This window comes from Castor canadensis, chromosome 9 (genome assembly GCF_047511655.1).
Source record: "Castor canadensis chromosome 9, mCasCan1.hap1v2, whole genome shotgun sequence".
NCBI classification, from domain to species: Eukaryota; Metazoa; Chordata; class Mammalia; order Rodentia; family Castoridae; genus Castor; species Castor canadensis.
In genome coordinates this window covers 864,151-884,924 of record NC_133394.1, presented here as the reverse complement: position 1 = coordinate 884,924, position 20,774 = coordinate 864,151, and the positions used below count along the sequence as shown (strand labels likewise).

General features: G+C 50.7%; 2 protein-coding genes across 12 annotated transcripts in view; one reads left to right on the top strand and one right to left on the bottom strand.

The window, feature by feature from the left end:
- The window catches only part of Sclt1 (sodium channel and clathrin linker 1), a 160,518-nt gene extending 156,648 nt beyond the window's left edge, over positions 1-3,870 (top strand). For all 5 annotated transcript variants that reach the window (XM_074041163.1, XM_074041161.1, XM_074041160.1 and 2 more), the window contains one exon: positions 3,504-3,870. The gene's annotated coding sequence lies outside the window, so the exon portion shown is untranslated. The remainder of the gene's footprint in view (positions 1-3,503) is intronic.
- The window catches only part of Jade1 (jade family PHD finger 1), a 50,618-nt gene continuing 31,705 nt past the window's right edge, over positions 1,862-20,774 (bottom strand). For all 7 annotated transcript variants that reach the window (XM_074041154.1, XM_074041156.1, XM_074041152.1 and 4 more), the window contains 6 exons: positions 20,542-20,753; positions 17,643-17,810; positions 16,662-16,778; positions 12,433-12,954; positions 7,903-8,020; positions 1,862-5,381 (listed from right to left, as the gene is read on the bottom strand). In XM_074041154.1, coding sequence (XP_073897255.1) covers positions 4,474-5,381; positions 7,903-8,020; positions 12,433-12,954; positions 16,662-16,778; positions 17,643-17,810; positions 20,542-20,753 — 2,045 coding nt within the window. In that variant the 3' untranslated portion in view covers positions 1,862-4,473. The remainder of the gene's footprint in view (positions 5,382-7,902; positions 8,021-12,432; positions 12,955-16,661; positions 16,779-17,642; positions 17,811-20,541; positions 20,754-20,774) is intronic.

Here is a 20,774-nt window from a genome sequence, read left to right as displayed (position 1 = left end):
AGGTCCCCAGAGCACTGTGTGCTTCAGGGGCCACAGGGAGGTTGTGGCTGGCTAGGGAAGGGGGCTGGACTCCACCACAACTTGAATCAAGGAAGTCTACAAGAGGCTGCTGCAAGAAGTGAAAAGCTCCGACCCCTGCATGGCAAGTGGCAGTGGGACCAAGAGAAGCGCAAAGCCTGGGGTGACACCAAGGACAAACCAGGCTGGCCACCAAGGAGTGCTCCCTGTGTGCAGGCAGGGCGGCACTCTCTCAAACAGGCCACAGAAAAGCAATCAGTCCAAGGCAAGTGTCGATATGGCCACAAAGAAATGCCCGTAAGAAGACTCAGCAGTGCGGACTGGAGACCAGTGGACACCCAGCTACTCCCGCTCAGGTGCTCCCCTCTGGTGACCGGGCCACCAGGAGCCTCCCCGGACTAGAAGGGAACACAGCCCCCCGTGCAGTGGAGCAGACACCACCTGAAGAGCCTCGGCCTTGAAGTCAATGGTGGAGTTTGCTGCAGGTGGCTAATGTTTCAAAGGCAAAACCCGTGTTCTGGTTGATTTGGGTAAAAACGTGAACACAGGCTCCTGGGGCCCCATTTCCTGTCGGGCCGCAGAACTGCCAGCTGATGCTAGGCCCTGCCATGGGCTCCTGGAGACTGAGTTCCCCGGGAAAGGGCTATGGTTACTGAGTTTCAGGACCATTTAGTGACAGTCATTTCCCTCTGGGCTCTTACTCAGCGCAAGCCCGAGAACAGCATAAGAGAAGGGGGAGAAGTGGACAAGATTTAACAATTCCTGTTAAGACACACTGCCCAGTGTTTTGGAAGAGCTCTAAGCGGCTCTGGACCCTCACTCTGCACGGCACGGCAGTGAGCGCTGCGCTAGACTCCCGCTGGCTCAGCGTACAGCTAAGGAAGGAGTGTCCTGCCGCAGGGAGACCCCCCCTTACTGCCCCGGGTGCCAGTGTGTGCGGTGGGCCGAGGAACACACGGAGAGCATTTCATAGAGGACCTTGCTGCCACTCAGGAAGATATTTCTTGCCTCAGAAGTCTTAGCGGGTAAAATGCTGTTTAAAAAAATCAGTGTCTTGTTCCTACTGATTGATAGAAAATACAGCCTTCTGCTGTGGGGAGCCATCCTGGGGGTTGAACTTGGGGCCTCACGCTTGCCAGGCAGTCACTCTACCACTTGAGCCACGCCCCAGCCCTTTGCGTTTTGGCTATTTTCCAGACAGCTGAGTTTTCCCTGGACCCTGGACCTACTGTTTACTCGTCTTGCATAGCTGGGGTGACAGATGCGCACCACCACACACAACTTACTGGTTGAGATGGGTTCTCTCCAATTATTTTATCCCTTCAAACCATGATCCTCCCGAGCTCTGCCTCCTGAGTACCTGGGGTTACAGGCATGAACCACTGCTCTGTAGCCACTTTTTTTTTTTTTTTTTTTTTTTGGTGGACTGGGGCTTGCACTTAGCTTCACACTTGCAAAGCAGACGTTCTACCACTTCAGCCACACCTCGTCCACTACCTGTGCTATGAGAGCCTTTGTTTAAATGTCACCAGTAAGACCAACAGATGGCAAACAGGCTCGTAAGGTTAAAGTGACCTAGCCAAGGTCACGTGACTGGTAAACTATATTCAGCCTCAGGCCTCTCTGATCCCCAAGCCGCTGGTGCTTCAGCAGTGGAACGTCCTGGAAAGCATCGCTAGTGCAGACGAAGGTCCAGCATCTTGCAGGCGCCGTTAGCACCGGACATGATGCACCCACACCTCACCAGCCACTCACCCCCCAATCCACTCCTGCTGGGATGGGAAGATGCAGGATGGAGGTGCACAGGCCTCACATATTCAGAAAGGCAGGAGACTTCCAGATGTACTGCAAAATGTACAGCATTTATTCACATACAGACAAAAAGGCACAAATTCTACTAAATAGTTCAACAAAAAAATACAGCTGTCCTCAACTAGTTTATAAATACTTTCAAAACGGGGTAGAAATAAATACAGGATTGGGCCATGTAATATAAAATAGTCATCTCTACATATTCTTTGTTTAACTTCTGATTTGTAACTCTTCATGCACCTTTTTTTTTCCTCAATTTTCGCTGAATGGACACCAAGCTAGGCACATAGTGAAAAATCCTCTGTACAAGGTTACAAATGTAATGACAAGTCTGTCCATTTTGAAATAATCAGGATTTGCACACAACACATAAAACCTTCATTTAGCTCTTGTGTTATAACCTAACAAATGACATTCCAGGCAACTTTACAAAAAGTTTAACTAGCCTACGTTTTGACATATTTCTTGGTCAGGATGCACAAGGAAAGATTTAAAAACAAAACAGAAAAGCAAATGGTTCCCTAGTTAAAAGAATGCAGGGGCAGCCAGGCCACCTCCCAGAGTCCCCAGCGTGACAGGTGCTGACTTGCAAAGCTCTCGTCACACCCAGAGAAGCCTCTCTGTACCGTTTGCACTCTGAAGCAGGACTGAAAAGTGGGCATTGTATTTTCGTGTGTTTTCTTTTGTATGGGTTTTTATTTTTTTGTTTTGTTTTGGTTTGGTTTGGTTTTTGGTTCAGCATAACTTGGAACATCTGAAAGCTTTTCAACCTAAATGTGGGGGAAAAATAGGTAAGGCATTGTTTTTTGCACAAAACTAGCATTCCTAATAGTGCAAATGAATCTGGTACCTCTTAAAAACGGTGAGAGGCCATGGACTCATTACTTTAGATTTTCTTTCTATGGCTTCACAGATTATCCCTCTAAATTCTACTCTCACCCAGTGCTGTTGCTGTAATAAAAAGCTAACTGTACCTAGAGTTTAACCTTCTCCTGTACCCAGCAAAAGGTTTTTGCTCAAATGCAAATAATCTACTTTTTAAGTTATGAGCAAATGTACAACTTGGATTCCTAAGAACCTTCTAGTATCTGTAGCAACAAGCTATCTGGATAGCAGTCTTTCAAAATGAGCCCCACAGCTCAAAAATAACCTGGTCATTCTTTCCCTCCCCTGAATTGGCTACATCAATGTACTTGGAAAAGTTCAGACTTGGTCTGGAAGTGTCACACCGACAGCGGGGATGCGTCATCAGGTCAACTAGTGGGTCATCTGAGAACACTTGCATAGCGAGATGGTCCTTTTCTGTTGTGGACAGTCGTCCGGAAGACTTGACGTGAACACAGAACTCAGCACTCACTCGCATCAGGACGTCCCTGCCACGTGGAAACGTGGAATGAATCGGGAATCTGAGTTGACAGTGAACTAAGGGTGATTTAGGGGAAGCTGGGCTTCTGTCAAGCGCCCATCATTCCAAATCTCGCTATTTGCACTCTCCTGCTCTTAAGTTTGATTCACAACTACAATGAATTCCAAAGAAAATTAACAGGACCTGAACACCAGCACTGTCTGAATCCATGTGCACTGCAGCGAGTGCAAAACAGAACATTGTACTCAAATTTAATGCTAAATTTATTATTGCTGATAACTTACTCGTTATTGCCATTTGCGATTAGAAAGTCCAAGTGACGAAACAGAGTTCTCAACCCTGCCTCCAGAAATCCTCTGCGAGGGAGCGGCTTCGACCTCGTTCCTGTGTGACCCCAGTCAATGGTAAGAGCCTATCACAACTTATTGCCTTGCTACTGCTTTTAAAATATAGCTAGTCCACGGTTCTCCTCTTTTCTCCCCCTCCCCTGATTTTTTCTTAAGGAATCCGTTGGTGGCGGAGGCCCGGATTCCCCAACATGTGCACTGTGACGGCTCTGGGAAGTATATGTCACCAGAGTCTCAAGTTCATCGCTTGAACTCGAGCAGCTGCTGCTCTGCTGGAGGCAGATGGCCTCCCAAGCTGGCCCAAGAGCCTGTGGTCGGGGAAGGTCAGGACTGGCAAAAACTGGACCTTTCTAAGAGCTAGGATTTTGTTCAAGGTTCAGTCCCCGCCAGCAATTGCCACTTGTGGGCTTCCAGCGCCAGCAGCCCTGCAGCATCTACCCTGACTCCAAGCCACAGCAACTCAGCCCCATGGCCTTTCTCCTGGCGCTGTGCACACACAATCCCCTAGTGCCACCGAGGCTGGGAGCTGCTGCCTACACACCAGTAACGCAACAAGACTAGCCTGTGGGCCAAGTGATTTCAACATCTAGAGTCCTAGAACACAAACTTTGTGGGCTGTAAATGGCATGAATTTGTTCTACAGAACTGAATTTGATTCTGTATATTCAGGTAACCAAGAGTTTGTGCTTTGGGAAGAATGCAGAGGGCAGTAAAAACTCACAAGGCTTACTCAGCCTTGCCCTCTTCCAATGTGTGTAACTCACCCTTGTAGTGTTTAGCTCAGGTTCTAATCTTAGCAGTGTCTACTACTGTTCTGTTTCCTCAGCAAGCTGCCACTAACACAAACTCCTCACAATGACTTATAAGTGACAAATGCAATCTGAATTGCAAGTGCGTGCGTGGCCCAGGAACCCGATTCCTGCGTGGCCGTCAGGAGGCCAGGATACCTCTCCTGATGATCTCGGTCCTCCCGCCCAGGCTGCTGCTGGAGTGCATGCATTTCTTTTCTGACGCCTCGCTCTCCGAGTCACTCATTTCTGCATCGGGGACATACCCGTCATTCTCATTGTCGGTTTGTAATTTGCTTTTGGCCCTTTCCTTGGCTGGCACTCGGCCCAAACCTAGGTATGGGTAGTCTGCGTGCTGGTGGCAGGGTCCCTGCCGGGCCTCTCCCTGTGGCGGCCGCTCCCCCTTCTTTGGAATCCGGAATCCGCCCCAGTTCTTTGCCGGGCTGGCAGGTGTGGTAGGCACTTTGGCTGCAGGCTGGTGACCGCTCACTTTGATTAGGCAGCCATTGCACTTGGGCACGGTCTCCCTCCTGGTACCAGGTGCTGACTGCCCCAGTCCAGGGGAGGTGGCAGCTCTTGTGTCTGGGTGCCTCTGGGACACATCTGTGGACCTGAGAGGCTTGTGACTCTGTTTAAAAGGCTTGTCCTTCAAGTCTCCTTTAATGAGATCACAATGAAAACGACCGTCTCTTCTTTTCCCATGGTCTGGTGTCACCACCCCATTTTTCTGTTGTGCTGATGACAGGAGGCGGGCTTCCGCAAAGGTCTTCTCGAAACTCAGAAAGCTCTCTTGGACAGCCAGCCCCTCCCTCCCTCCACACAGGTCTGGCTGCTTCGGCAGGGCCTTGCCCTCACGGCCAGCGCTGCTCTGCCCTGGGACCCGCTTAGGGGGCTTCTTGAGCGAGTGAACTAGGGAAGCCCCCATCCGCTTCCTGAAGAACGCAGAGTGCCACTTCAGGTCCTCGATCTGGGGAGCGCCGGGGCCCACGGACAGACTGTTGAACATAAGCATGCTGTCCAGAGAGGAGGAGGAGCAGGAAGAAGGCACACCTGCGAACAGAAACCACAGGAAGATTACAGCAGAACTAATCTAAACGAACCCACACTCTGCGCCTCGCCTCGCCCAGCCTGTGCAAACCTCCACCTGGCCTGCAGAGCCTGGTTTCCACAGGCAAGGACGTGACCCACGAGAACCCGCCTCAGTCTGGACCTCAGCTACACTTTTCTAAAACAACTGAAAATTCAGAGAATTTCTGTGAAGAACTACATTTTCCTGTAAACAAAATAACTGGTCCAATTTTCAAAGGAGATCTCGTCTCCTCCACCTGGTACAGAGCAGCAACCACACGGGGCACCACATTCACCCGTCCGCCATCTGACTTCCTGTGGGACTGGGAGGACAAGGACTGTGATGCTAAGTCCATCTCCAAAATACCTATTCCCTTGCACAGCAAATATGTGAAAGGAATCAAGAAAAGTGTTGAAACAGTTCTTGACACATAGCTAAGTGTTCAGAACAATGTTCACCATCACTGTATGTATAGAAAATACATTTGTGGATCCAACTGAACTGGCATCCAAGTTGAGCGTAAGTTCAGTTGGTCTTTTTTAATGCAAATCACAGAACTAAATGTCACAGCATAACCCAGTACAGGCTCATGTTGCATGAAATAACACCAACGCTCATCGCCTGACGTGAACTCTGACATTTCCCTGGGATGTCGCACTTGTTTTGTGTTGGTCATACCCTCACAACCACGAATGTCTGGAAATACTTGTGAGTTCACAGCACACCAGGATCCACCAGGACCATGTTTCTGCAAGAGCCCAAGCCCATCCACCAGGAGCAATCCTGTGTTTTCTGTCTCCCACAGGGTGTGAGCCAACAGAAAAACAAGGTTCAGCCCCCAGTACGAGACAGGAGCCACACACGAAGGCAAGCAGAACTGCTGTGACCACAATCAGGGAGGCCGCACTGAATCACCTACCATGCGGAAGGTAAAGTCAGACTGGGTCTCCTCAAGTCTGACTTCTTGTCTACTGAATGGGAACCCACATCTCTGAAAAGCACTGACTCCAGCTCCCTATAAGCACTGGTCCCACTATCAGAATTACACACCGGAGTCTGAACCAGGGCCCTGAAGGACACATAAGCCATGGTCATCCCAGTTGCAGTCTTGCAAAGCAGACTGATGTTAGGCATCAAAGTCCAGACCTGGAGGGTTGAGGGCATCCCCCAAGCATCCCACAGGAAGAGGGTGCCTTGTCACTGCAGTGCCTGCAAGCTAAGTGGGAGGCTGAAATTGGGAGGCTCAAGATTTGAGACCCCCACCCCCAAAGTAACCAGAGCAAAATGGACTGGAGGTACCTTCTTTGCAAGCACGAAGCCCCGAGTTCAAATCCCAGTACCACAAAAAAAAAGGTTTGCAGCGAAATTCCAAGCTCCAGATAACAATATACTCTGGATACATCTGGGAAATATTTAATCATGGCAAGAAAATAGCTCTAACAGTATCAGAAAGGTAATGCCCCTAAAACCATGTCGCACTTCAAGAATATCACGAACCGCTCCCTCTGCCTTTGCCCATTTGCTCAGCTGACCAGGTGACCTCAAGTCACAGGGGTCTAGTTAGTTACACCCCAGAGTCTGCATTTCAACATTAACAGGTTGTAACAACTTCTTTGTTGCTTCTTTGTGTCACAGTAATCTAGATGCAGAGACAGAAAGTCACAAATGAAGAACAGTGAGCGAATCAACCATGACTCCCCAGTGCGGTGCTCCCTTTCAAGGGTCGTCCATAGCTGAGTCGCCCTCTCTCCCACTGGAGTCGCCCTCTCTCCCACTGGAGGCCGCAGCCTGCACACTGAGCCCTTGCTTAGAGTTCTCTTCCACTCCTTATGCTGCCTACTTTTGGGGGCTTGAGATCACAGAATGTTGGTGCCAAAAGACATTTTTTTCCCAAGGTCGTGACTATACCATTACTCTTCTAAAGATGAAAGGACTTCTGGACAGATTAAGTAACTTGCCCAACTTGGCACTTGGTCTCCAAGTAACTGGAGAGCTCTCCCGAACGCGGGGAGTGTGCATGTGTGTGTCACAGTGGGTTTCTTTTTCTTTTTCCTTCTCGCCTGCCCAGAGCAATTAACTTAGTCTTTAAGTCAGTGTTCTAAGTGGATCCAAAGGCCTGATCATCTGTAATCTGTGAGGCTCTCCATGATACATTTATCAACACATGTCACTGAGTCTCACAACAGTTTCAAGAGGTAGTCTGCAGTGTCTCCCCACCCTACATAAGAGGATACTGGAGAGAAAATTAAGACTTAAGAGACTCGCTTATGTCTGGTGCATAAGCAAAGAAGACAGGACTCGATCCCTGTTTGGACCAAATTTCATGTCATGTGGGTCTCTAATGCCTTAAGTTTTCTTTAGAAAAGTTGGTGCTTCTTAAATGTTTCTGTAAGACAGATACAAGAACATTAAAGAACAAATTATTTTTCCCTTCACGGTGGTGTGAGCCTCTCAGCTTAGTCCCCTGCCCTACATTGGGACCTAAAAGGACTTAATGCATACCTGAAACTCTTTCTTGCTCCAAGAGCTTAGTGTAAAGATTGAATATCTGCTCCTGGACTTTGCACACAGTCCGCTTAATCTTTTCCCTGCGGGTCACCATGTAAGTGAGGTTCCGAACCTGGAATGTAGAGAAGAGATCCTCCGTGAGCGGCATGGTAACAGTGCTCCGTGCTGTCATTGTCTTCACCTGAGACTTCCTGCTCCGGCTGTGACAGGCCGTGTACATCAACACACACCCTCTGCACTCAGGGGCAGGCAGGGCAGGCGGCACAGCCACACAGAGGGAGGTGCCCACAGTGCAGGGACAGAGCACTGCTCCACACCACCCATCCCAGCACACCGCTGGAACCAACTCAACACCTGCCTCATGACAAAGGGCTCTGCTGCACTGACACTGGCCACCACTGAGGAGCTCCTTTCCAGGCCCCAACAAGACCAGGAGGTCACCAAGAGCCCAAGTGAACTTCGTCCACTGGAACTCCCAGAGCGAGAGGGACCATGTGTGAGCTGGGTGAGTGCCTAGGTATCTCCAGCCCAGATCTCTCTACAAATGTCATCACTTCAGCCCCTGACTCATTTCTAACTGGAAACATCCCAGTGCTCAGAGCTCCACTCCAGGTCTGATGTGACACTGTTTGGATCACACACACATTCGCTAACCAATACTTAGTGATTGGTGCTTCAGTAATCAACATTCCCTGCTTTTAAAGCAGCCTGTCATCACTCAGTACAGAATCAAAATCTAAACAATTAGATTGATCTAAAATCTTCTACTAATTAAACCTGACTAGGGTGCATGGACTCCAAGACACAAGAATCAAACACAACACACCACCTACCAAGAAGATGTGGGCAAGACTCCCTCCATTACCTTAGTGGCAGGAGTAGAGAGCAAGTGCAAAGTCCCCATCAGTCATCAATGTCATGCCCACTCCCGAAATCCACATCCTCCTGACAAGGCACCCATCCCCTGCTGCCTTACTTTAAATACAGGAGGTTCAAAGGTCACCAGCCTTTTCCTTGGGCCTGAGGACAGCAACAAGCTACAGAGTTTTGTATCCTGGCTTCAGCACAGACTCGCCACCCTAACACTCCCAGCTGTGTTCCAGGCAGCCTCGATGGCAGGAAGAAAGGAGACATGAAAAGCCACACAGGTCACCTGCCTATACATTTGCCTAAAGCAGGAAAATGCCATCATGCCTTTCCTGACCTTAACCAATTCACTACACTGTCAAGAGTTCCTGTCTTTGTTTCTACATCGACCCTTTATTATTACTTACTGTGAAACACATTTTTCATTAAAGAACTGAGAAGAAAGGCACTCTGAGTACGATTGTTGTGTCACAGGCCTCGCTAACTCCTGATAGCACACACCACATTCCCAGCCAGTTTCCTTACAGAAATCCTGACTGACATGGGAATGGAGGTGACCAGCAGACTGTACTTTGGTAAGTATTGTTCCACCCAGACGAGACTTGACTTAAGAGGAAGCTCAAACACAAGTGCCCACACCTAAATGAAAACCAACACTAAAATGCAGAACCCAGCTTGTGCGCATGCGAGGCCGCTCTCGTATTCAACTCAGACGTGCAGCAGACAGACGCACCTCTCACTTGCAATCACCCACACAAACAGCAAGTAGGGAAGCTGAGCCTTGTGCGATTCGGGTTTGATTCTGACAGCTTCAGTAGTTCTCCCATTAAAGGATTCCTCAGGGCTCTGCTCCCCACCTGACGAGTGACATCCACAGAAGGCCCCAACCCACTGTCCAGCAGCTCTGCTCTGGCTGCCACCCTTGTCGAGCAGTGAGCGCCTCACTATGCAGCAGTCCCTCTGCTGTGGAGCTGAGCCAATGGCCTGCCATCCTGCAAGCACCTACCTGTCCCTCGCCAGCCTCCTCACTCACAGCTCTTCCCCCAGCTGCAGGAGGCACCAGCGAACCTGCTGTGTCCCTCACACCACCCAAACCCTAGGCACACCTCCCCTGTAGTGGTTCCCAAGCAGAAACCCAAAACGCTGGGTGGCCCCCACCTCAACCCAAGTTTGATTTCTATTAAGCTTCCAAAACTGTCACTACTGGTCAGGGACCACATCCGAGAGCCCTGCCCTGAGCTGTCAAGAAGAGTCCAGCTGGTTTCCCTAAATCCTAAACACTGTTGGCAGCACTGAAGTACAACAAGCCTGTTCTTCATGGAGCTGTGCAGTTGGCCAGATTTCACTGAGGGGCGGGTGAGCAGGGCTGTCCCCAGTCAGAGCAGGCTACAAGCACTCGTTTTAACAATGTTCACCCTATCTATCTTTTGAAAATGACATTTCGGGGAGAGAATCCCAGTGTCAAGTGGCAGCGCTGGGAACTTGGTGTGGCCGTCTGCCACTTCCACAGCTATCTCTTGTTAAAGTTGGAATCACAAAGCCTAAGATTCTGCCCCTTTTCTGCCCCAAAACCAGTACCAGGTGCAGTGCCCCGAGGTGCCAGGTGCGGTGCCCCGAGGTGCCAGGTGCGGTGCCCCGAGGTGCCAGGTGCGGTGCCCCGAGGTGTGTAACTGCAGGAAAGGGCGATTACCAGTCACTCAGACCATGAGCATTCCTGAGGGATGCCTGGGAATGACATGCGCCCTCACGTCACCTGTTCCTAAGTGAGTCTCCCATGCACTGGTGCTGTGAATCAGGCAGGGCACCAACCTACTGAGAAAGGTAGTGGCTAACGTCTGCCTTGCTGTCACACCTGCCTGATGAGCTGTATTTACAAAGATCTCAACTCTGAGGCCTACATCATCACAGGCGTCATGGCACATTTCAGGAAAAAATAAATAAGCCCATTTGAAACTGATGCTAAATTCCCCATTAGGCCTTTTAATAGAAAAATGTATGTAATGCCACACACACACACACACACACACACACACACACACACACACACACACCCTGATTTATTCCACTCCTCACACATCATAGGCATTGTTCTACTTTAAAAGCAACAGTGACAACTCAAAAAAAAAGGTTAAGAATTTAATTTTAAGTGCATGTTAATCTCAATAACTTAGTACAGAAAAAAGTTAGCACACCACAAGCATTTTCTACACTTTTATTTTGTGGTGATTGAGACAAACACAGTCCAAACAGGAGACTTCTCGTCCTCCCTCCCCAGGGCTACCTGACTCCATGCACCCGAGACAGCTGCTTTTGGTTGGTCTGACAGCTTCTCACCAGGATTCCAGTTTATCCCCAGTCTTCCTCACCTTCACAAACATGCCTCATGCACATGGCTGAGGGCTTCCTTACACTCACCACCAGGGGGCACATCAGCCTCCCCTCTGCCCAGAATCGTCACCTGGTCTAGGAAGGGGCGCCATGGGAAGCCAGCACTAGGTGATGTGCTCAAAGGGTATAGGGTGAGCCCCGAGACACTCGTGCTGCATCATCTTTAGGCCTGCAGGTCTGGGATGTAGATCGTTTAGTTCCACTCCCCTCTGCCTGCTGGCCTCTCCTCCACTAACTCGGGAGGGGCTTCAGGCCACAAAGCCTCCCATCTCAGCCACTAATGAGCTAAACCAGTAGCTGGCAGTTGGAGGGGGTTGGGCAGAGAAGGTGCTCTTGACACATCCCAATTAGCAAGCCTCTGTCAGAAATTACCCATGGGGCGCAGGGTGCCCTGCCCACTCCTGCTTGTTCCTGCAGCAGCAAGGGAGGTGGGGTGGGGACTGCGAAGGTAGTGGGGAGGGAGGGAAGGAGGGAAGAGGCACAAAGCAGCGAAGAGCTGAGGCTGCGGGCAGCCCAGTAGTGTGAAAAACAAGCCTCTGCGGCATGCAGGGAACTCAGGGGCTCCACACCAGTCCCGGGACCCAGGGCACAGAGCCCACCCCGCCAGAGACACCATGGACAGACGCGCGCACACACGCACACACACACACACACACACACGCACGCATGCACACAGTATGTACACAGCCTCAGTGATGACTTAGCACCTCACTGCCAGGAGTGTCTTCTGTGGCAGGTGTGCGTGGACTAGCACCCAAGCCTGCTGTGCTCCATGGGAACACCCTGTGAGCCAACAAGCAAGGTGGGCCAGGGCAGTGGTTAGCTCTCCTGATCGAGCCCTTCTCCAGCACCTAGGAAGTATGTCCTACTTCTGCCCCTCCCCCATAAATTAAATCCATTCTCGTTTTCAGAATCAGTCTGTAAACAATTCTGAGTGAAGCCCCTGGTATTTTCCTGGGGCTCAGTTCCCTCCAGCTCTAGAACGAAGGAGTGAAAAAAGACACTCCCCATCTCATCTTGCAGAACAGTAAAGGTTACTGGGAAGGTGTCCAAAGGAAAAAAGAAAATCAAAGAAGCTCCCCACTCTGGCAGTCTTGCACAGATACGCATGAGTGTGCCGGCCCAAGGACACATTTTACCAACACAACCTCATGCTGCGGTGTGTACAAGGGTCTGAGAGTAACGACTGGCTAGCATCGCGCTCAGGCGAGCGCTCGCCTCTGCGTCCTCTTCTCTAGGTCACTACAAGGTGTCAGTGTCAATCATTACCCTCTCCAGGTCCTGCCGCAGGTGTGTGAACAGCTGCAGCCTCCTAAACAAGACATCCTGCTCCCGCTTGGCTAGATTGTCCTCTTCGTCTCTCTTTGGGGTGATCAAGGGCTTGTTGAAGTTGACCTTCCTCTTCAACTTCCAGTACTGGTACAGGAAATCCACCACTTCCTCCGGCAGCCGCAGAGCCCTGGCCACGTCCAGCAGGTTGACAAAAGTGTAGAATTCGTCCTCCAGCTGCTGCAGCTTCTGCTTGCGGACACTCACCCGGTGGGCCTCCTCCCGCTGCTGCTCAGGCCTGGCAAAGGGCTCCAGGGGGCTCTGCGGGGAGCACTCAGGAGCCCCATTCTCCTGCACTGCCCCCTCTCCCAGGCTCTCCTCGGGCTTCCTATGCGAGCTGTGCTTCGGGCAGTAGGACTTGAACTTAACTTCATCATTCTCTGCCAAGATGGTCTTCATCTCCAGGCCCCGGTCAAAAGCACAGGTCACATGGAAGGCTGTGCGACAGTTCTTCACAGAGCACTGGGAAGAACGAGCAGGAGAGAGAAGCCCATTAGGGAATCGGCACAGCGCAAGCCCTGGACCTGGGCACCCCCACATGCACAGCCCCAGAGCCACACTGCAAGCACGTGCTTGCAGAAAAGCTTGGTTAAGGATGAATTAACCCTGCAGACCAAGACCTGGCTAAGTGAAGTAAGGCTGGGATTTGGGGAACTCTCCAGATGAAGGCTTTCATCAAACTGTCACTGTCAACACATGTGAGAACCAACTAAAGTCAGGTCTTTTCTGCCAAAGGGGTTATGTATAGTACATTATCATTGTACAGATGGCAGCTTAACGTCCCCAAACTGTTGCCTACGTGCTTTGTGAGGCGTCACTTAACCCTGAAAATTCCCGTTTTAAACAAAGAGCTGTTCTTCGTAACTGAACAAGTTCGTTTTCACCAGGTGCCTTAGTTTCAAAACCTGCTGCTTAAGGCAACAACTAGTCATGTAATCTTTGCTGTCCCTGCCACAAGGTCACCTGCCCCACGTGCCCCTTTTTCAAATTAGCCAATCGTGAAGATTGTGAACAAAACCCATTCAGTCAGCAGGACAGGCAGACTTGCGTTAGAGGTAAAACCTAAGTGGATTTTCTGCCCAGTGTGCTTAGTGTCTTAAAAGGTATTTCTAACACAATCCCCTCTTAAAGGACGCACAGTTATACAAAGGACACTTGCACAAGAATGAAGGTGGCATGGCCTGGAAGAATCATGCCCAGAGGTCACGTGCTTGATATGCAGTGTCCGAGGCCTCAGTCTGGCTCCTCCCATGGATTTAAGGTCTTCCGGTTTTATGGACAACTTGAACAAGAATCTCCCCAGGACAGGTGACTACTGGCTGGGGTTTTAAAAGACTGCATCCTCACTCTGGTCCCAACTCAAGTAGGAAATAAATGGTGCCATTCCTCAAAGCAGCACCAGGGATCCCATTCCACCGGAGGAGGTAACGAGGAAGCAGATGAGACACAGCACATGTTCTCTCATGCAGAGTATGGACCTTAAAAAATGAGTGACAGGAGTATAAAATGGGAACTGCCTGGGGGTAAGGGGGGGCGGACAGAGAAGGAAGGTGAGGGGCTGAATGCGATCAAGATGTTTATTCGTATATATGAAAACAGAATGAAACCCCTTACTTAAAACTGTCTAAAGGGGAAGGGGATGAGGAAGTAAGAGAAGGGATAAATCTGACCAGAGTACACTATGCATGTTTGGAAGTATCACAGTGAAGCCCCTTTGTACAGTTTATATAAAGAATTTTTAAAAAGACCACAGCACAGCAAGAGTGTAGAAACAGAGAGGTCTCCGTGTCAGTGCAGATGCTCCCTTGGGCACAGAGGCTCTCAGCCATGATGGCCCCAGGCACTGCGTCTGTGCGGCATGCCAACAACTGAAAAGCGAGGCTGGGGCAGAACTGCAGGGATGGCCTCCTGTGTGGCCAGGTTCATCGGGCTGCCCTAAACCACCACCCCTCCCTCTCTGAGGAGGGCTACAGTTCAGTGCCTTTCATCATGATGGCAAAGCCTCTGGCCTAGTGGGAGCAAAGTGATTAACTTCTGCCCTGTGATCTCACTGAGCAAGCCCGGGAAGGAGATTCCTTGAGGACACAAAAGCACCCTTAATGCAGGGAGCACCATGAGGTCAACTGAACAGCTTCACTAAGCTCTTTGGGCAGACCCTGGAGGCAATTGCACAGCCATGGAGGCAGACACTGGAGACAAGCCTCTTCCTCACTTTGGTAGTTAAGACAGGACTCGATGCCAGCCATGGTTTCAGCCACTACTAGAAAACTCCAGCCCCTTTTCCGTTCCCCATTATAGTCACCTAACACACATACACTAAGATAAAGCTGTAATTTTATCTGTAAATAACCTCATTTCCAAGAAACGTGTGAAGCCAGCTTTGGTGGCAGAACACACAGAGACACACCTGGCCACTACCATTAAAAGGCCAAGGCTCCTCCCTGGCAGCACTCGGCCAAGCAGGAAGACAGAGTAGGCACAGACAACCGAGATGCTGTCTCGGTTGGGCTTAAACCACACTTAACACAGGCATTCGAACCTTCAGAGAAATGTGCTGCAGCCCAGTGCTTACGCAGGACCCTGAGCAGGCGCCAAGTGGCCTTCCTCTGGGCTTTCCTATTCAGGTTGACTCAGCAAACAGATGTTAGAGAAACATAAAGCAGAGCCTTCCCAGCTGCAGACATCTCAGAGAGGAATTCTGTTTAATAAAATCAATGCATTCTGTGGAGATAGGAGAAACCTTCAGCCTTCCCTGGCCCCATCTCCTTCAAATTAATTTTGTGGGAAAAAGAGTCACCAGCAACAAAAAGCCACTATGTCATCTCTCCTCAGAAGAGAAACAAAGCTCCCACTTGCCCACCTCTTAAGTATCAGATGAAGACCAGGACTGGTGTGCTCAGGTGACCCTCAGAAGAACGTCAGCTAACATGGGAGAACATGATTTCCATTTTTCTCGGTCTGCACAGCTTATTTCCCACATGAGAACATGTGTGCACTCACATATGCACTCGAATGCCTTTTTTAAGTTTCTGCTCCATTCTCTTTGTTCAATCCAACCTCAGGCCAGAGGCGTTTTTTGTTTTAATTTTAAACACTGACATACAAAAATCTTCACTACTTTAAACCTAAGCCAAATCTCACAGACCATCTCATGCCCTGCCCTCTTAATATTTCTGTTAATATTTTAGATTCTAGAACTCCAGAAAAGTCAAAACAATGTGAAGTAGAACCACTGGGGTTGTTAAAAAAAAGTAAGACCACCAACCAGTGGTTTTGATACCTTACTGAGAGAAATATTTATCAGCCAAAATATAAACTGGCTTTGCCAAATGAAGTCACTTGTTTAAAACCCAAGGCCACAAGCACAGAGCGTATGCCTGTGCCGAGCTGCTGTGCTTCTGCGTGGAGGGAGAAGCTGCCCTCAGAACGCAGCCAGCAGACTGAGGCTGAACCTGGGGCCTGACCTGCTGGGAGTAAGAGCCACTCCCAGCATTCAGACCCACAGACCATGAATTCTAGATTATCATGGGAGGCCCAGAAAGGAACTGCAGAAGTGGTTTTAGACAGCATGAAGACAGCACGCCATCCCCATTCCCTTCTCTGCTAATACTTGCCTGGATCTGGACATAAAGCTTTGACATACAGGTAGACTCCTGTGTGCCTGCCCCCCCCACGTGCACACGCGCACACACATACATGCACACACGCACACACACAGTGCATGAAGAATCACACATGGAGACTGCTCAGCTCACACAGCACCCCGTGGCTGCCCTCTATCCAGCCAGTGCTCTGAGGCTCTGAGGAGGCTCTTTCTCCTGGCCTGAAAGCACCTTGGACACCAGCAGCCCAGTGCAGCGGGCTGGACAGTGACACTGTGACCACAGGTGGAGGATGGCAACAGGCAGCGTTCCCAAGGGATGACACCAGGCTTAGGAGAAGCTTAAATCAGGGCTGAGAGTGAGGTGCTAGAGATCAACTGGGGCTGCCTCACAGCTCAGGCAGAGGTCTAGGTAGCCCTGCGACAGCTGGACACCATCAGGGATAGTGTCCGGAGCCATCCCACAGGACCTGGGGCGATGTCAGAAGCTCTGATGATGCAGAGTCCTCCCTCACCCTGCTCCCTACACCCCACGACAGCACACAGCCCCTCTCACTAGCTCAATTACCTGGATGGAGGCCCCAAACTTCTCGTTGCAGAGGCTGCACACCAGCGCCCACCGACTGCTGGGGATGTGCGACACCTTGGTGATGGGCTCCATCTTCTCGGGACTGCCGATGCTCACCTAGAGGTCGTGAACAGGCCAGCAGGATGGAACGTGGGTTAAGTGGTTTAAAGAGCTGTTACCTTCTGCCTTGGGATAGCTCCAGGGCAGCAACACCCAGAGCCTAATCCCCAGTTTCTAAGAACAATCAGACACAGAAGGTCTCACTTCACTGAAGGCAAAGGCGCTTACATATCAGGACAGCGTCACCTGCTGCTCCCCGAATCAGTAAATACACCTCGACAGATTGTCAATAACGGAACAAGTAAATCCGTGATCCTTTTCTTATAAAGAACCCTTTTATTCAGGCAGAACACGAGACATTCAAAGTGGAAATCCACCAAGAAAAAGCTAGCCTGGTCACTGGTCTGTGTCCTGTTAACACCAAATGGCAGGACCCAGCACCACCAAGACCGAGTCAGGAAACCCATGCGGCTTTCCAAACCACATGCCAAAACCTCCTGGAATCTGAGTCACATATGGTATTCTCAAAGGAGCCATGCAAATTAAATCAAAGTCTGGGACGTGAGATACATACATCAGACCACACCTGAAATTAGAAAGGCTGAGGCAGAGTAAAAATCTGATTAAAAACTGCACAAGTGTGACCTGGAGTTTGGCACAGAAACCAGGATGGTGCCAAGTGCTGGCTCATCAAGTGCAGGAAAGGACTCACAGGTGACCTCACAGGTGCTGGACAGGCGGGGTGCCCTGTGGGCACCAGAAACCTGCGGAGGCTGACTCCCTGCTGCTGCCTGGGTCTGTGTGAGTTGAGAGGAAGCAGGCACCTGGTGAGGGTATGCTGATCTTGATGTGCTGCTGCCTGGGAGCCTACTCCCTGCCCACCTGCCAGCCCCCCCGCCTCCAAGAACAACGTTCACTCACCTCAGGAATCCACAGGGCACAGCTGACATGGACCCACTTGGTTCCACTGCGGGTGGGTTTCATGGCTCCGCCCTTCTTGGGACACAGCAAACACTTTGGCTGCACCCCCAGAGCACACGTCCGGCACAGCCAGCTGCCCTCTGGCACCTTGAGGATCCCATAGCAGGCCTGTGGAGTCACAGCACATCCCCAGCACAAGAGAAGCAGGGAACAGACTGGTTTTTCTCATTTTCTCAGGAGCACCAGGAAGACTTTTTTACACAACTCCCACCAGCAGAGCGCCTCCCCATCCACCAGCTGTGACCCTCCCCTCTAGAAACCCCGAGCACCACACAGAAGCAGCTGCCTGGGCTCGGAGGCAAACTGCACTCAGCAGGGATCCTGCAAAGGGCTGCTACGAGGCCCACCCCCCACACCACCACGCTGCCACAGCAGGTTTCCACCTTCTGGGTGGCGTCGGGTGGGGAAGCTGTCTCTGTGCCCTTGCTCATGAGGGTGGGATCCACAGTGAGTGTTGCAGACTCTGTCGAGCCCCCCAGGCACCACCACGGGCAAGGGCAGTAGAGATGGAACAAGCAGCAACACTCTCCCATGGAAACACACGGACACGGGGAAAATGTGGGGTGTTTAGGTGAGATTTTAAATACAGCCTGCTTTGTGCAAGCTGGAGCATCACGTACACAGACAGACAGACACAAACTGCAGATATCAAGGCTAACAGGTCAAGTGACTGAGAGGGCTCAAGGAGAGAAAGGCAGATGCAAGTAAGTGAGTGAGTGAGTGAGTTGAGTGAGTGAAGAAAAAAAGTGCAGTGGTACTGGAGCACTTCCAGCAAACACTTTAAAAACAAAACTGCTCGGAACCGGATCCTCAAATGAATTGGAGTCAGGAAGTCGGAGTCACAACAACACAGCTCAGAGTTCTCCAGACAGAAAACACATGGGTGCTGAGCAGCAGGGATACCCAGGGCACAGAGGGAACGCAGGATGGGGCCAAGCAAGGGACAGCTGGGACGGGGTCTGGGAGCCGTCAGTCATCAGAGCTGCTGGGGAAGCACGAACAGACCAAATGACACCAGGAAGGTTCAAACGCTAAAGTTCCGTGCCAGGCATTCTGGAAAGTCATCGTTGAAGACAGAACTTTTTTTTTTACTGGAAGAGCAGGTCTAAGTTAATTAAGTGTACCTGAAAGACACACCACGAAGGATTTCACAAAAGAAAGTCAAAGAAATGTTGAGGAAATGAACGTGGTGCCAGACAAACAGAAGACAGGGAGAGGCATCCTGGTGCCAGGGCCACCTCTGCCCACAGCCTCCTGTGTGTGAGGCCCAGATAAGCCTCAGTGTCGATCATGAACCAGAGTTCAACCCCGTGCTGAGTAGTAAAAAGTCACCCAAAGAAGGACAGGCGCGAGCCACAAAAAGCAGCAACAGCAGTCACTTTGCCCAGGTGTCGCACAGCAGCCCACAAGAGGATCCCCAACCCAGTGACCTGACAACCCTGGCTACAGCCAGAGGCCATGGCCTCAGGGCTCCTTATCCATGTAAGCTGAGACAGACAAGTTCCAGAGAAAATCGTCATCACAGACAGCCAAGGACAAGCATCATCTTCCTGAGGTCACCACACAGGTCTGGAGAAAGTACCTTGGGACAGCCTGCTAAGTCTCAAACACAGATGTGCACACTCATCCCACAGGCCCCGATCCCTTCCTTACTATACTGAAAGACAAGTGAAAGGGACAAGGCACTGACACAACTATAAACGTTCCAACAGCCCAGTGTCCCCCTCACTGAAGTCCTAAGGATTAACCTGTGTGTGGACATAGCAAGGAAACCACCAAATCCTTCTGCCATCACAATGCAGAGCAGGGCCAGTGGTAAGGCACATCTGTAATCCCAGCTATTCAGTAGGCAAAGATCAGAAGGATCATAGTTGTTGGCCAGTCCAGGCAAAATGTCAGCAAGACCACCAACTCCAAACACAAGCCAGGTGTAGTGGTGCACACCTGTAATCCCAGCTATGCAGGAGGCATAGGTAGGAAGATCACAGTCTGAGGCTGGCCCTGGCAAAAAGTACAAGAGCCTACCCGAAAAATAACTAAAGCCAAAAGGGCTGGAGGTGTGGCTCAAGTGACAGTGCACCTGCCTGTCACAAGGCTCCAAATTCAAACCTAAGTACCACAAATAAAAATGTATATTTTTTAATAAAAGACACTTTCCTGTCCATCAACAGCTCATTTTATACATTAATGCATTGATGTTAAACCTACCCTATGGCCCCCAAAAGCTGAAGCCCTAACCTCTCCCCGCCCCCACCATCATCTGCTTAGACACAGGCACTGCCTGCAATCAGCTCAGATGAGACCTCCCTGGAGTAGTTGAGGACTGGAGCCTGGTAAGACAGACACATGGGTGAACACCATGTCACAAGAGGCGCCAGGCTAGAGGCCGAGAACAGGCTCCCCTGACGACACCCTGCTTCCACTTCCAGTCTCTAGAACAGAAGCACAACAAACTTCTGCACCAGCTGAGGGGGGTGTCTGTTCTTTTTTTTTTTTTTTTTTTTTTTAAGACAGGCCTTAAACTCTCGTGCCTCCTGCCTCAGCCTCCTGATGTGCCCTGGGATTCCAGGTGAGGCCACAACACCTGGACAGTGTCTGTTATTTAAGCCACCCAGTTTGTGGGGTCCACCCTCTGGAGGATTTGTTTTTCAGTTCTGCAGCTGGACCGGAGGCATTTGGTTGAAAGGCAGCAAGACATGCGGCAAGCACTGCAGGAAGCACTGGGACTGTGGGAAAACAGCATCTGCAGGGAGCGCCCTGGGGGGGCAGTGATGAGCTGAGGGCAGGTGGCTCCCCTCCCTTGCCTGATGTCTGCCCCACCCACCCAGCGCCCACCCACCTGGTGCACACAGATGTTGCATTTGTCACAGAACACCATCTCATTGCCATCCTCGCCATCGGGTGACTGGCAGACATCACAGACAACATCTTCGTCATACTCGATCCCCAGTCCTTCCTCAGTCTCAATGGCGTGGTTCATGTTGTCATAGCAGCGCTGTTCAAACTCCTCCAGCACCCTCTCCATGGTGTACTCGTCCAGCTCTGGCATTCCTGGAGCAGAGCATCACGAGA